Source organism: Vanessa cardui, chromosome 12, assembly GCF_905220365.1.
Source record: "Vanessa cardui chromosome 12, ilVanCard2.1, whole genome shotgun sequence".
Lineage (NCBI taxonomy): Eukaryota > Metazoa > Arthropoda > Insecta > Lepidoptera > Nymphalidae > Vanessa > Vanessa cardui.
In genome coordinates, this window is record NC_061134.1 from 5,841,458 (window position 1) to 5,858,350 (window position 16,893).

At 30.6% G+C, this 16,893-nt stretch overlaps 1 protein-coding gene across 5 annotated transcripts in view; it reads left to right on the forward strand.

Moving 5' to 3' along the window:
- The window catches only part of LOC124534379 (extensin-like), a 61,597-nt gene that overhangs the window by 22,733 nt on the left and 21,971 nt on the right, over positions 1 to 16,893 (forward strand). The window contains exon 1 of one of the 5 annotated variants that reach the window (XM_047110189.1): positions 7,596 to 7,895. The exons of the other annotated variants lie outside the window; for them this stretch is intronic. Within the exon in view, the coding sequence (XP_046966145.1) occupies positions 7,844 to 7,895 (52 nt within the window). The 5' untranslated portion in view covers positions 7,596 to 7,843. Of the gene's footprint in view, positions 1 to 7,595; positions 7,896 to 16,893 lie in introns of those variants that run through there. 5 annotated transcript variants of the gene reach the window in all.

Genomic DNA, 16,893 nt, shown 5'->3' on the forward strand with positions numbered 1-16,893 from the left:
GCCACTGTTACCTTTCTGGTGGTGAGGGGTAAAGAAACAATATTCGGTTATAAAATTTTTAATGCACAGTAACATAGTATTATAAACAACCAATTACTTAATTTACTAGATACTTATGTTACTTCTTATAATGACTATTATATAAAATTATGCCAGCTAGACTCAGCGTGGGTCACTTGGGATAAAAGGCAAGTTTGAAAATTCAATATTAACTAAACCAAAATTTAAGTTTGAAAATTAGGCGCCACTGACGAATAAATTAATTGATGTGGTTTGAACGAATACACCGTTCGCCAGACCGGTGTAAACGCAATTTATAATATAATTGAAAGAGGGTACATCACCAAAGTTTCCAGCTACACGTGGATACCGACAACAGCTTAGGGAACAGGCCTGCCGTCCTTGGAGTTGCACCAGCCGCAATCTGGGCACACTCAACCAGGAACCTGGAGCTGTTCACTCTTAATATTTCCATTCAAGAAGTCCATGTGGTGGGTAAATCCGATTAAAAAAAAAAAACCTCCTGTAATACGAAATATACAGGTTCAATAAGTTAAGCAAATAAGCAAATGATAAATACCTTTAACGAGAGATGTAAGCACGAATTTACCTTCTGGAGGTTCAAAGTCCTGCTTACACAAATTGACGATCTCAACTCCGGAGAACCATTTCAAAGGGTCACTGGAAACCACAATTTACACATGACTACGACTTTTCGAATTGTAAACCAATGCATTTAATCAAAAACAAGAATTAAAGACTTACAATTTCTTACGAGTCGGTAAACATGATATAAAGTTCTGTCAAACTTCAAAACTTCATTGTTAATATAAATTCTGAAAAGATAACTGCTATTAAAGCACTGAATACTAAACAACCACAAATTAAGAAACTCAATTATTAAGACAACTCACCGATATATTCAGTATATCGAATTAGAATTTGGATTCGGTGTAAAGCCGATAATTCCAAAATTCAAAAAGAACGAAATCGAAAGTTCACGAACCTTTGAAAGGTTAGCGAGTGTGACCAGTATCACTACCAAAATACCCTTAATGAAAAAGGAATTATATCCATAATTAAATCAGGGAAATAATTTTGGAATAATTATTAAAATTAAGAAAAGTCAAAAATGAGGCAAAGTAAATTTATCATAACTAGACTCCGACACCTACATCGAAGAACTAACCTTTAAACTGGAAGACAGCCATTAAATTAATCTGAAACGATGTGAAATGACCTCTAATCAAATTCAACAAACGAATTAGATGATTAAAATCTTATTTTAATAATTGTTTTAATGCACCTTTAAAATAAATGAAATTTATTTTATTAATTAAAATTTTAGAAAATGCCAAGTCGAAGCGTTATACTAGCAACACCGACATAAATTAAGTGGGAAATGGGTCAATGGCACGGAATTTAGCGAATTGACACTTTTTTGACGTTTTATATAATTATAAAAAAAAGTTAGAATTATGAAAATAATTTTTAATGTAACAACATATTACTTATTTTTTTATGTTTTTTATCACTTTTTGTACACCACAATTAAAATTACAAACCATTACAGACTAATAAGCTAATGATGAAACAAAAAGCGGCCTTATAGCTTATTAGCCATTTCTTCCTGACTACCTTGGGTTAGAGGATTGTGTTTGGAAGACAGTATAGGTGGTGCAATTTTAAATACTCTTATATATATATATATAAGAGTATTTAAAAAAAAAATATATATATATATATTATTGCGCTACTCCACTTATAGTTAAAGTAGCCTTCAAAGTGGAACACTATAATTAACATATTTATTGTTATTTTTAAGATTAAAAAAATATAAATATATTTAGTTTCGAACTAACCTATGTGTCCACGTCTGTGATACATCTTCCCGCCAGCCCTTATCCTAATAGTCCAAATATCTTGTAACTATCCTGTTTCGGAGGAGGATTAAAAAAAATGATAATATTATTTTATGATTAGATCTTTATTGATATTGTGATTATATATAACGGGATCATATGTATATACCTATCATGTTTTTGTAAATCAGCCCTGAAACTCGTAGGCGCATCTTTCGTTTAGTTTTCTTTTTACATCCACTTGAAAAATTAACTATTAAAACACATTAGAACATTTCAAGAGCATGCATGACAGTTACACGAGCAAAGAGCCATGCATTACCATAAATATTCCTTTTTACCATTGTTAGTTCGGAATTCTCGAGGCGTATTTAATACCTATTTACTTACGAATATTTATAATCACGAGACCAGCGTTATTGAAGCAGCGATAAGGTTATTTCCCACTTTCTAGATCAATATAATTATGACCAGTTTAATATCTTAATATTTATTACTTTAGTAATGTATTTTACAGCAATATTATAAATATTTACTTAAAAATGTGTTTTTTATCGACACATCAAGTTTTATTAACAATTAGCGTAATCTTGCTTATAATTATTATAATTTACTAAAAATATTTTAAAACTACTTGATATTATCTACGTTTAAAATACCAACTCAAATAATATATATTTTTTTCGAATATGCTGTCACATAGACAGTAACTTAATACATCTAGTACATGGGTATAACAAGAATAAACAAGAGAATATTAAAATATAAAACATCTTCTTTGAGTGCAAGGCTAGACACAACATATTTATTCGTTAACAGTACACTAATCAATATTATAGTATGTGACGACAATGAACTGCGCTATCTCAGGTTATCGGTACTTCACTGGAGGTGTACTCTGACATCTCGGATTTTCAATGTTAATGAATAAGTATTTACTATCAATCCAAATATTTATAAAATAAGGTAGCAGGAAAGACATTGGTATATATTTATCATAGTTATATATACGTAGGTGAGTTTCGTTTGTTTGTAGTTTTTTCAGAAGCAAATTTTGTTATAATATTTCTTTGAGTGTACAATCGTTACAGTAAGTTCATTTGTTGCAAATTTTTTGACATACATATTAGAACGATGTCGTAGTTGAAATATACTAGGTATGTCGGTCCTAAGCAAAACTATCATGATAATAGAACTGAAAATATTTTGAATCTATGACCTTGAAAATGTTCAAAATCATAAAATAAATAAAAAAGAATTATAAACACTTTAAGACTATAAATATTTCGCTCCACACTTTGCTGATTTAGACCAGGCGTTTTGATAAGGATAGATTGAAACAAATAAAATCTCTTAAGAAAATACTTGAAGTAAATTATGTATTAAGACTAGAAAACTTTACTTTTACTTACTTTTACTTTACGAAATATATGTTATGGAGTAAATTACTAATTCGTAAGCTGTGATAAGCATAAATGTTAAACTGGGAATTGCCTGTTTGTGATGAAAATCACACAAAAACTGTAGGTTACTTTCTATTTTTTTGTACCTAGGGTAAGGTTTTCCCTACCTGAAAAAACATACCCGAATACAGAATGCACAATCAATATTACAAACTAAAATCTATGCGGACGAAGCCGCGGTCATAAGCTAGCACATTAATATTTATATATCTTTTATTCGAACAGGTTAATAAACAGAAGTAGTTGAATAAACTTTCTTATAAAAATATACCTACCTGCTTTCTAGTTGACTTGAATATTGATGGGAAAGAATATTTTAATAATAGCGTCTAGATAATGTTTATAAACAATATTCTTAAAAAATAATGTTAAGTATATAGGACGCATTAATATTAATAATTACTAATTATATTTCTTTCTTAACATTTTGCATTAAATAGATGATATTTAATCTAAAATGAATTAAGCGTACAAAGTAAAACTAATTATTCTTATAATTACACCGTTCGATGAGATGTTAAAATAAATCTGCATTTAATTATATTTAAATTAGAATTTATCCTAATCTGAAACTCGTAACTAAATTGGAGAAACCGTAACTTGTCATTCCAATTTTATTCCTTAATAAACAAGGAGGATATGGATACTATGGCTCTCAATTCAAATAAAAAAAATAATTATTCTTTAGATATTGATTACATTATTAGTATTATTACCGTATATTTTATTTATAAATAATTATGGGTGTGGTGTAGCCTTACGTTCAACGATCATCATCTACGCCACAACTTAAACACTTCCCTATTTCTATAAGCGGTCGAATTATAATTGCAAACTATGTCTATACGACCTTGTGTGTTGCGTACGCGATTACGATTAGTTGATCGTAGGCTATTTTTTCTTATGATCGAATCGAACATATTTTTATTAAGAGGCCTTCAATTTTTCACTAATTTTTCGATTTAAAATAATAATCGTATTTATTGAATACGGAAAATACAACTTATCATTATTTTGTATCGGTATATGAAAGTCATTGATAGCCTTGCTGTTCTATAATGGCTGGCGACGAGGCCAAAGTTCACGAGATTCTGGACAAAAATCCCAGTTCGGGTCATTAAAAAGTTATTGGGTTTTTCAGTGAAGGGACTGTCATTAGCAGTCGGAGTCTGGAAATTGGTAGTATTTAGATTATCGTTTGTCGAAAAGCATGAATGCCGTTGGTCCTGTATCTGAAGTCATCTAAAGAATTAAGAGATTGAGGGAATACATATTAGATTTCGCATTGCATAAGCAGTAATGCTCCTTAATATATCCGTAGCCGACATTGGTCTAAAGGAAACATCATGATATTAAATCTATACATATTATATATTTTAACCTTTATTGTAATTTCGTTTTTTCTTTCTTTTAGTCATATTAAGATACACACAATTTTTTAGTTTAAAATTCGATCAAATGATTTTTACGTATAACGTTATTTGAATTTTTTTGTCATTCTTAAAGGAACCCGTAGAAGTCACCATTTTTAATAATCTGCTAATCTTTAAGTTTCAACGGATTCGTCAATTGTATATCAAATTTCATCGATTTCTTTTCCATATGCTGTTACACACTTATCGGTTTTCATCCTGTATCCTGTAGACATATTTGCGGGCGCAAAGGGTTAACAAACTTAAAATGCGTGTAAATATAAAAACAGTATTGATATAAAAAAAAACAGACATCATACTCATGATAGACAGTTTGTCTATGGTTTGTATCGGATTATTTTCCTAGACGATTGATCGCCAGCCAGCAATATGAACGCTTATAGTATTATTATTACCTCAGTAATTAAGCCGTCTGCAACGGTGACATAATTAGTTATTGACAACAATGCATTGGCAATGAAATACCACTTATCATAAATTAAAAACTATTTGTTCGTAGGAAAAAAAGGCCATGATATTATTTGTGTGCGCGCAGAATAAGTAAGCCTTAACAAATTAACATTTATAGCAAGAACGTAAATAATATTTTTGTTCAGAGATATTTGTTTACTCCGTATAAAAATTGTTCCATTAAGTGAATATAATTCAAAATTTATTTTTTGCTACTCACCACACAGCATACATATATACAATATACTTATATATTGAGTATGTATTACTAAGTTTTATAGTTCATTGACCAATTGAGTACATCAATGATTACGAGTAGTGAGTTTTTAGTTAAAAGCCTCAGGTATATATAATAATTGTACATATTACGGTACATACGAGTACAAACAAGTGACATATTTGTTTGACATCGTGTCAGAACTTTACCTTGGAAAATACTAACACATACATACAAATCTTACTCATCATCAGTTATGTAATGGTAATCAAAAATTGTTATTAATTAATTTCCCGTGAAAACATTCTAATTTAGAGCAAATTAATAACTACTAAGTATAAGTTTTGTAAATATTTAAATGTAAGGCTTTCGTTCACGCCTTAACATTAGACGTACACAAAACAATTTTTTATACAATATTAGTGAATTGCCAACTCTTGACTTTTTTCTCTTTCGTTGCATATCATGATGTATATTGACAATAGGTAGTTATTAAATATAGATCTTTATTTACTAAGATTATAGACAACATAATTTTATAGTATAAAATATATCAAAAACTTCAAACTCTTCTTGCGAGGTACCTATACCGCTGAAATACTCGAGGTAGTCTGGGGCCTTAATTAAAAATAAAAAATAAAGAAGAATCTAAAAAAGGTTTTTTTTTTAATAATAAATTAATTCACTAATTTCCTTTACTATTAATAGTAGTTAATCCTTTAGTTATTTTTGATTTATCAATCTTTTCTTCATTTGTAAGTATGTATAATTAATATGTTAAGAGGTATAAATTTATAAAGGTATAATAATTGATAAAGTTAGCACAAAAATAATATTTTACGGACTAGATTGAATTTATTTAACAAAATTTTTTAAATCATAGATAAAATCCAGTCGGTCAAAGGAAAACAAAATAACTTCAACTAATAATTTTCTTTTATAGTTCATAAATCCATTTTAACCTTTCATTAAAAAAAACCGCCTGCAATGTAAATAATAATTTAGTGTTTATGACCCATATTTCAAGTTTAGAAGGAGATCCAATAATAACATTTTCTTCTTAGATGCCGTAAATCCCAAAGATGCGTTCGATAATCTTATAACAGATACTTTTATGAGATTGCTTTGTACTTTTTCAGATTTTACTTCCGTGGGTCCTAAAATCATATTTTTTACTTCTTTTTATTTTCTGACTACATCTAAAAAATTGTAGTAAAGAGTGTTTATTCAAATTATACTACACTTGGACATCCTAAAAGATAAATAATCAAAACATACATGGAAATGATCAAAACTCAATATTCCTTGACAAATACTATGTATCTCAGCAGAGTACACTGAATTATTTGCTTATACCTTTTAAAATTTTCCTAATAAAACTAACCACACGCTAATAAGAGTACCGTAAAGAGAGGTAACAAAAAATATTTGACGACACACTTTTGATTCGGTGAACGAAGGTTGCACCACTTGTGCAATAATATTCAACGTGTCATCTCATAAATTATAAAATCTTTTATGCATCTCCGTTAAAAGTTAGATAATTGTTAAAAATTATACAAACTGACAGTGCTGTCTTAAATATATATATTTCGTAACTCACCTTTACTATTACATCTATGATAATATAAAGTTATTGGCTATTTCCCGTTTTTTTCAATTCAATTATAATAAATGATTTTAATAAATGAGTAAATAATTACCTTGTGTGTCCGTCATATAGACCTATTCGATTGATTTCCATGTCGTTGAACTCTTTTATATGGAAATATTTGTTAATCAATTGTAATATAACAAGTAAACAATGAGCTCCCTGAAATGACATTTAAATAACGTTAATTTACTTATTTAATAGGACCCATGCGTGATATTTTTACGATGATGTACGTTTCCGAAACTCAAATTGTAATTTCACGCGTATTAAATATTCGATTTAATATGGCTCCGTCAATTTCATCAACGGTAACAATCTCATCACGAAGCGAAATTCGTCTATTTCCCTCTAGTTTAATATATCCGATTCAATCGGTGTAGCCGTTGGCGGGCTCGTACGCGCGGCAGTCACAGGAGGGCGCCCGCATCGGTTACACGTCGCGTCGCGTTCTCGTATCTGAATACGCGTGCGACGCTACTGCCGATCACGACCGTCCACTCGAACGTACCGTCCAGTACGATGACTGTTCAGAACCGTGGACACGCACTTCTAGCTTTCTACGCTCCAACGGTACAATGGCGACCGCGATCTGAGCCGTTACACTGACTTGTTTACATCGTCACTATTTACTAGGCATCTGAAGTTTTTCCCGGCAGTCAACAACAACTAAATCGCCCGAATGCGTACTGACTGAAACGTTGCGAAACTTTAGAAGTGAAGTTTAAAAATAAATTTGCCTGTGCGAGGAGTGACGCCCGATCGAAATGTGTTCGTGCAGCAAGTTCTACGACTTTTGGAAAAACTCATGTGGTGCAGGTGAGCTATTCTCGCGATGCACTTTCTAATGAACTGTGATTCGATATCTTGGAGGCCTATTCCCGTTTTGAAATCATTTCTTAAATAACAAATCTATTTTAAAGCGTTATTCATGGCAATAATCGTTTAAATTATCAAGTAAAAACGTCATTTCTGAACGTTAGAAACCGTCATCAAACAGGTATAATTTCTTGTTAATTGACTTATTTTATCGTTAAGTTGCATTAGCATTAACATATAAGCATTTAATAACGATCAGGAGATGTATTTGATCTTATAGTAACTGACTTTACAAACGAAACACTAGGAATTATTTTATAAAATATAACAGACTTTACATATATGTTGGAAGAGACAATGTTGTTAATCCTAGTTTCAAACTTCACTTTTAAGACGTGTGACAATGTAAGAAAGTTTATAATAAAGGTAATAAATTTTAAAACGTTATTGAAACTGTAAAGTAATAAGAGTTCATTAAGAGGAGAGATTGTAGTTCCGCGTCACTAACACCCAGGGTCACCAGCATCATGAATGGGCATGTTTATAGTGTCCGGTTCTCGTCAAGCTAATTTTTTAATCAAGTAATCCCAATGGAATTAATTAGTTAAAACAGTAGTACTGGAATAAAGATGTTTATCATTTAATTTTTCAATTAGTCACTATCAATCGTCGTTCACGTTATTACAAATCACTAATACGACTTCTTGATAAATATATAAAAGTATGGATTAAAAACCAATGCATTGTGTTATTTAAAGTCTCGTACCTTGACACTCTTACCACACTAAGAGGCGGTAATCCAATATGAATTGCAGTATCTATTTCTCACAATGAGTGTACATACGCCTTTTGCAATGTGAACGGTGCGAGGAGATAGACATCGTTGTTAAAGAGGGTCACGAGCCAGGACTTAACGTATCTTAATTTATCCTATTAAATTTAAGTGAAAAGAAGCTCTAGAGCAGTTGGAACCAGTTACTTCTGGTCATTTACACAGTTGTTTTCCGATTTCTCGCTCTGTCGAATGCTAACCTGCTGGCCTCGGTTTCAAGCGGCATGTCCTTCACCATTTTGCAGTTCGTTTTAACTAAACGAAACCAGCTGATTATCTCAATCGCTGAGATTCAAGAGCAAACCAATTTATGGAGTGCTGCCAAAACAGTGAAAAAGAATGACGCATTCTCCGACGATAGTAATGGGTGTAGCGTGTTAGCTAAGCGTTTGCTAGTGTAAATATGGGAGCACCGTGACTGACCTGCATTAAATTTACTTTGAAAAGAATTAAAATTTAGTCTACCATGGGAAATGTTATTCGGTCCCAAGAATGCACTCTTTCAGCCAATTTAAGGCGAAATATCGAATACGTAAACACAATTTCACAACAACAAATACATGAATTGTTTTATTTATTACTATCATCATTCAGAGTGTAAACGATTACAGAATGTGCAGTAACATTTGGATCACAATGGCGCTCGTCATTGCGCATGCATTGCATATGTTTTTTTTACTCATGTATCGTAGTTTTTTTTTCTTTTATTTCTGTAGACTGCATATTTATTATTGTAAAACGAACTAGTTGGAACGCTAATGTTTAGCAATATATTAGCAAAAACGTTACATGAATTTCCTCCACCAGTGATTTTTCTATTACAAAAGAATCGATTATCGTGTATCACTTAAACAAAGGCGGCAATAATTATACTGCTGTAATACTAATCTTCTACAAAATGATTAATACGAATGTTAAGAAGACAATGTTTATTTTGTCTTTTGTTGTGCGTTAACATTGAGAATATTATCATCGTTTAGGAAGTAGTTGTTCATGTATTACACTTATATTGTTCTATGCTTACTGACGCCCGTGCTTGTTTGTTCCATAAAAAAAACATCGTTACTAACACTACAGAATTAGTTTTAAAATTATAAGCATAATACATGTTCATATTTCAGTACAGAATATATAGATATGTCATGTTTTATTACTTGTTTCATTATATTTCTTTTAAAATTATATGGCTTAGTACTTAATGCATAACTAACATTTTATGTTCACTTATTTATTTGTTTGTTGCAAATATTACGTTATTGATCAAAAAGAAGGACTATTAAGTAGTGTCAAACGTTAACGATGATATTGCTATATATTTTTTATTAAATACAAAGCATATTAAAAGTTCTTACAGTTATAATAAAAATAATAAATGTGTAGAATTGTATAATTAAAAAGAGTTTACAAAAGTAATATCACCTTTTTACACAGCACTTAAAACAAAAAAAAGCGACTCAGTAATTTCTTAGGTCGAAATAAATAAACTAAAGAATGATTATTAGATATATTAAGTTATTGTTATATATAGACAGACTATAAATACACTGATCAATAAAAAACTAAAAATTCTCAAGGGGGAATACGGCTTCTCTTTGTTAAAATAGCCCTTTACATGGTAACATAAACGATAAATGTTGTGTATGGTCACCCTTCCAATGCCTCTGGCGTTTTAAACGAAATTCTTACATTAACAGATATTAAAGTGAAATAATAAAATATTTAAGAAAGGTTTTTAGTAAACCAAGGGAGTATTGAATGATCACAATGAATGATTTTATCAAGAAACAAACGTCAATATGCCGACCTATTATTTTTAATCTATAAATGAAATGTTCAATAAAAGAAATGAAAATTTATCTTCGTCAGTAATCGCCTCATTGGCTGCCTGTTAGGCTAAGTGACAATCTAGTCGCTTTAATTATTCATGGAGTCCGTCTGCGAGGCATCAAAGAAATTGACGCTCCGTCTGTTAGAGCTTACTCGTTAAACTTCCTGTACTGTTAAATTTCAAAACAGGTTGCAAGCCATTCCTGCAATTAAAAGCTGTTTGATATTTAAAAAATATATAAATTATTTATTTATAAAGTAAAATATACGAATAATAAAATGATCATTTAAATGCTTATATCGTGACCGCTGTATATTTAGAAACAAAAAAAATATAAAGAAAGAAATATGGCAACCCAATAAATGTCTTAAGACAAGGTTATTGTAAGATCAAATTAGTATTAAAAATACGACAATAGTATAAATATCTTAAGAATATTTTACAAGCGTAAACATTGTTATACACAGGTATAAGTAAGATGGCACGCACACATACATACGTGATATACATACGTACCTTGAATGTAGGTACAAATCTCTTTAGCATTTTATGACGCAAGTGAATCCCTGCAATTTCCTCAATGATGTGTGCAACAATAGGGATTTAGAAATGTAGTATTCTAGAAGTCATAACGTTACTTGGGTTTTACGTGTCGTTACCACTATCGCGTTTTATTAAATTCATTTTATGGTCCCAGTGATACTAGAAGATAAAACCGTAATGACTTTATACATCACCATTCGTTATTATCTGTTGATGATATTTTTATTGTGGTAAATTAGTGACGCACTGTGAATACAAATGTCATGAGTGATATAAACTTAATTGATTATAGTGCTCAGATTTTTTATTAAATATAAATATCATGTTTACGTGAGGATTTCCGTAAAATATAATTAATTTTTTTTGGTATTAAAAATGTGTTTCTTCAAGTTTGCTATAAAGTTATATTCTATATAAGCATATACACTACGAAGGACTGTTCGTCTAAAGTAAGTCTGTGTTGCTTTTTGAATTAATTATACTTATACTTTTATATTAAAAAACCAAATAACACTTTATCAGAATTATATGCATATATTAAAACTAATAATATTATACGCATACTTTAAAACGTCGCTGTCGTTAGGTATCGTTTTGACGAAAATATTAAAGAACTAAAAAAATTAAGTGAGTATAACTGATTCGTTGTAGAAACAAATTTTTAGATTCGGAGAAAGAAATTGTCTACTCTATTAACCACAACTAATTATACTAATATTATAAATATGAAGAGATTGTACGTTTGTTTGTACGGTTTTACCAAAAAATCCGATTCCATGTTTTAGGAGATATGAAAAATTATAGGCCAAAATAAAATATCACAGATAATTTACAGTATATATTACCTTAATTGTCTAAAATGATAAGTAAATAGCATATTCATTTTAGTTTTCTTTTCATAATGTACATAGGAGGAGGAGCAATTGGCCCTACTCAAAAGTAATTACCGACAAGAAACAGTAGCGCTGTTAGATATTAACCATTCCTTACATAGCCAATGTCCCCTGGAAACTAAGATATTACAACCCTTGTGCCTGTAGTTCGATGGCACACCTATCAAGCCGGAACACAACAGTGTGAAACATTGATGTTTGGTGTTACAATATGTGAGAAGTGTATGGTACTATGCAGACGAAACTACCCAGACGAACTTGATAAAATTCCTACCACCGAGTCAATAATATTCGAACCAATAGTTTCTTTTGTTATTCTGAGTTATATAAGTAATAAATGTGTGAAATAAACTAGGATCTGCAGTACGAAGTATTACCAAAAACTCGGCGAAAACATCGGTTAGTGAATCCTTCACATATTTTTATATTAATATCGTCCTACCAAACCCCACCTAGAACCACCGCGGTCTTTTAGGAGACATTTAAATACACAAGCTTGAACTTAAACACAGACGCATTCTCTATAATCCCTTGTAAGACCAACAGGGCGGCAGTCGGCAACCCAAGAGAGATGAGTGTATTATAGAAAACTTCATAAATCCGGGTTATTATTGAGATTTGTTTGGAATAAACGCCCAGCGACTTTAATTACTACTTAGTCCACGAGATCTGAAGCCTCAAAAGATTCCTAAAAATATTTAATTAAAAATGTATTATTATATAAATTATAAAATAATCGTTTATAATAATAGAAAATTAAACTATGAGCTTATCAAATGTTGCCAGCGACATTTCTAATCGTGTTCGGTCACAGTTGATCGCGCCATTCGAAATCGTCCCCGCGAAAATCCATTCGTTTCAACCAACAGCTCGTGACTTGAGTGCAGCTGGCGAACGGGTATTCTCAGCAGTCATCACATCTTAAGTTGAATAGTACTCCCGTTTGTAGTACCTTACCTTGGAAATGTTAGTAACAGGCTGGATGTTATTGTCCGTACCGGCCACCCCACGTTGCCTCTATTAGCATGAGCTTAGTCTGGTGAGACCCAATGACAAAGACGAATGTAACGCGCAAAAACAAACTTTTTCTTTTCAAAATATCCTCGTCAAAAGGTCAATATTATCGTAATGAATATTTATTTATTTAAATTTACGCATAATATTATACGTCCATGAAAGAACATGGTCAATTCGTCTCACTTTTATACATTATGTATTCTTTACAATAATTATTTATTGTTGTAAGCAATAAAATACTTTTATCAGGACTTTAACAAAAAGAGCATCTATTAGTAAAGAGATAAATAGAATTTCATACATTTTTTTATTTTTAAAAGTTATGGAGTGTTTATAATATTTAAATTGTCTCTGATCTGCCTACACGTGTAACTTATAATAAAGTTGTAGAAGCAAATTTCAAAACAGTCGCTATGTCGATGTTAATAATAAAACTCGTCGCGATAAATTGATTCGTATAATAGTCGCGCAAGACGTTAATAAATTAAAACTATATTCAGTGAACAATCGATTTTTATTCCTTACGATACAATCAACAGAGGCGACTCGTTACGAAGATCAATTTTGGCGGTTAACAACACGATCCTATTTGCATGATTCGTCCTCGAAATTCGCAATGTTTCCGGGTTTAATAAGGACGCAGTTCGAATTTTTTATCGATGACGATCGTAAAAATAATAAATCGATTTGCGATCTTATAAATATATTCAAGATTTATATACATAATTATAACATATCGCATCCTGTGTAACGAGTTATGACTACAAACAATTCACACCATAAAATAATTTAAGTTAATAATTACAAAACTTACTTTACGTTACTTTTATCTATTGTAGCTCTAATATTTGGTAATGTAGATATTCAAAATTGTATGCTGCAAGCTATATTGTTATAAGTTCATTTAGATCATATTTTGTTTTTAATCACAACATATACCTATTCACATATCATATTTTTCGTCTCTATCATTACCTCATAGTTACGTCCAATGGATCTGACTTATGTTATGACCTAATCAAGACAATAATTTTAAATTGTACCAAATTAGCTTAATAGGAGGAGCATCATTCTCAAAGGGATTTTTTATAGTTTTTATTTTTTGTTTTTAAAATATTTTGTTTGACAGATTAAATAGAAATTCGTGGGCTTGACATATGAAATATTTGTTATAAATAATAGTTAATATTTGTCTAGCAGCAGCCAAAACAGCAAGTACTAATTTAGTAAAAGTGAAGTTATTATTAGTTAGTTCATTTTTAAAACGGAATGTAAACTAAATAAAAAATAAAGAGTCGAGATGGCCCAGTGGTTAGAACGCGTGCATCTTAACCGATGATTTAAAGATGGTTCAAACCCAGGCAAGCACCGCTGATTCATGTGCTTAATTTGTCTTTATAATTCATCTCGTGCTCAGTGGTGAAGGAAAACATCGTGAGGAAACCTGCATGTGATAAATTTCATAGAAATTCTGCCACATGTGTATTCCACCAACCCGCATTGGAACAGCGTGGTGGAATATGTTCCAAACCTTCTCCTCAAAGGGAGAGGAGGCCTTTAGCCCAGCAGTGGGAATTTACAAGCTGTTGTTGTTGTTGTTTGTTGTAAACTAAATTCTAGATAAAAATTGTCATTAAAATCTCTATTTTTTTTAATAATTGTTATGTATAACGCTTATCTAGTCTACTCCCTGTCAACAGACTCTTAAAAATTAAGACTTAGAATCTATTTTGCTAATATTAAATTAACAAATGATCGATTAATATCTAATAAAATAATAGTAATACAAATTGTACTCCAACTTACCAGCTCATTTCTTTTGAAATGTCATTTTACAATGTGACTCAAACGCAAAGTTTCCAACGCTTTGGAATGTCGGATTCTGTGGAGAAGAGCTGACACGCAACTCAGTAGAACAAGAAGTTAGTCTTTCAAGTGGATTATAAATGAGAAATTTATGAATTATTTACATCTAAATTTTATATATGTCGAATCATCAGAAGGGTCTTTAAAATGTTCTTGGCTGTTGTCGTCCATGGTGGGCGTGATTATGGCGGAATATCAGAAATAAAAATGTTAGATTTCTTCAATACGCTATTATTTAATTTCCCAATACAAGTACAGAAAATATAATACGGTTACGTTGATCATCTTAGATTGAGACCCAATAGCTTAGAAAGTGTCTGCTTCGTGCGACGGTGACAAGTTGAATGCATTTATGTTATACTGCCCTCTTCGGGACTACCCGCTCCTAACATAAATATTCTTCTACGAATAAACAATTTGTTACCACAAAAATCACAATAATTATCAAACCGGATACAAACAATTTATCAACCCGAATGTCATTAAAAATAATCAAATTAGGATTAATACCAAATCTCTCTGTAGAAATAATCAATGCGGTATCATTTATATACCTATATTTCAATATGCGAATACTAATTCCACGTTTATACAATGTAGGTGATGTGTTTTGATATGTCTTTAAAATTATGTATATTATTTTTGACGCAAGTAGTTACTGATAGAAGCGTATGCACTTAACACAAAAATTTAAGCTAACCGGAACTTACGATACTCATGGGCTTCGAGTCTCATTTTCCAGCAGAAAACATCAGCTAATCATAATTGGTATTTTGCTTATTGTTAATTATGTAACTGAAAATATACCATCAAAAATTTTACGACCTTTAGTAAAAAACATGCGTAGCGATTTGTATTATCTACATAAAATATGTTTTAAGTACCCTTTGAATGTCTGTAAGTATGGCCTATCCCAACTTTAGGCCACACACAAAGTTTCGTACAATAATAAAACATGGCATGCAACACTGATTTATGGCCCGTAAATTCACACGTAAGCTGTATATATGTAGTTACGGAAAAAAACATTAAAATCGTAAGAGCGGTGTTTTGGTTCAATTTCAAATGTGTTGAAATAAAAGTAAACAAAAGAAAAATCACAAGAAATTATATTTTATTAATTTATCTCTTGTGCGTTATCCATCACTTTATATTGGTAACATAAATTAAATTTACCTGGCTTTCACCCACGGGCTAATTATTGTCGTAACATTTCAAGGCGTAACTCAGGGGTGCGAGGAAATGTCTGTAAAGAAACCATTGTAAAGCAGGGCACGGTTATCGCTATAAATGTATACTAAGTATCGTGACTCGAGGCTTTGTAGTTTGTATGTGATTGACCGAAATATAGTTTATTTATCAACGCCCACATTTAAACTCCGAAAGATTTTACAATTTACAGTTTAAAAGTAGTCGAAACAATATAAAATATTTTAAAGTATTATTAAAAGAATTTTTAAAAATTCTGATGATCAATTTTATAATAATTGCGTAATTATATCGTGAACGGTACAGGTCTCCCGTCATATTAGGCAATTAGGTACTTTTTTAATATGTTCTTTCGAACTAATGATCAGTTTACATTGAAACAATTATATTTTACAATTTACTAAAATCATTTATAATTTGGTATTATCTATATAAATAAATATATTAATTAATAACAAAAATTTAATTAATAATAATATATATTTAATAGTATACTGATATTAACTAATGTATACTCATACATTCTGAAACGTAATTACTTTGACGACACAGCTTCAAATATTTAATCTATTAACGTAATATAAATTTATTTGAGGAATATTTTGAATTAGTCACAAAATAATACCAGAATAATTAATAATATGAGTTTGTTTTGTGACCTAATTGCTTGTAAATTGATGAATTAAATTTAGAGAAAAGATTTTATTCATGAATCATATAACCAGATTGATTAATATTACTACATACTATGTAATTTTTGGATGCGTCAAGGATTCGAAACATACTCAGAATTTATTCCTTTATGATTAT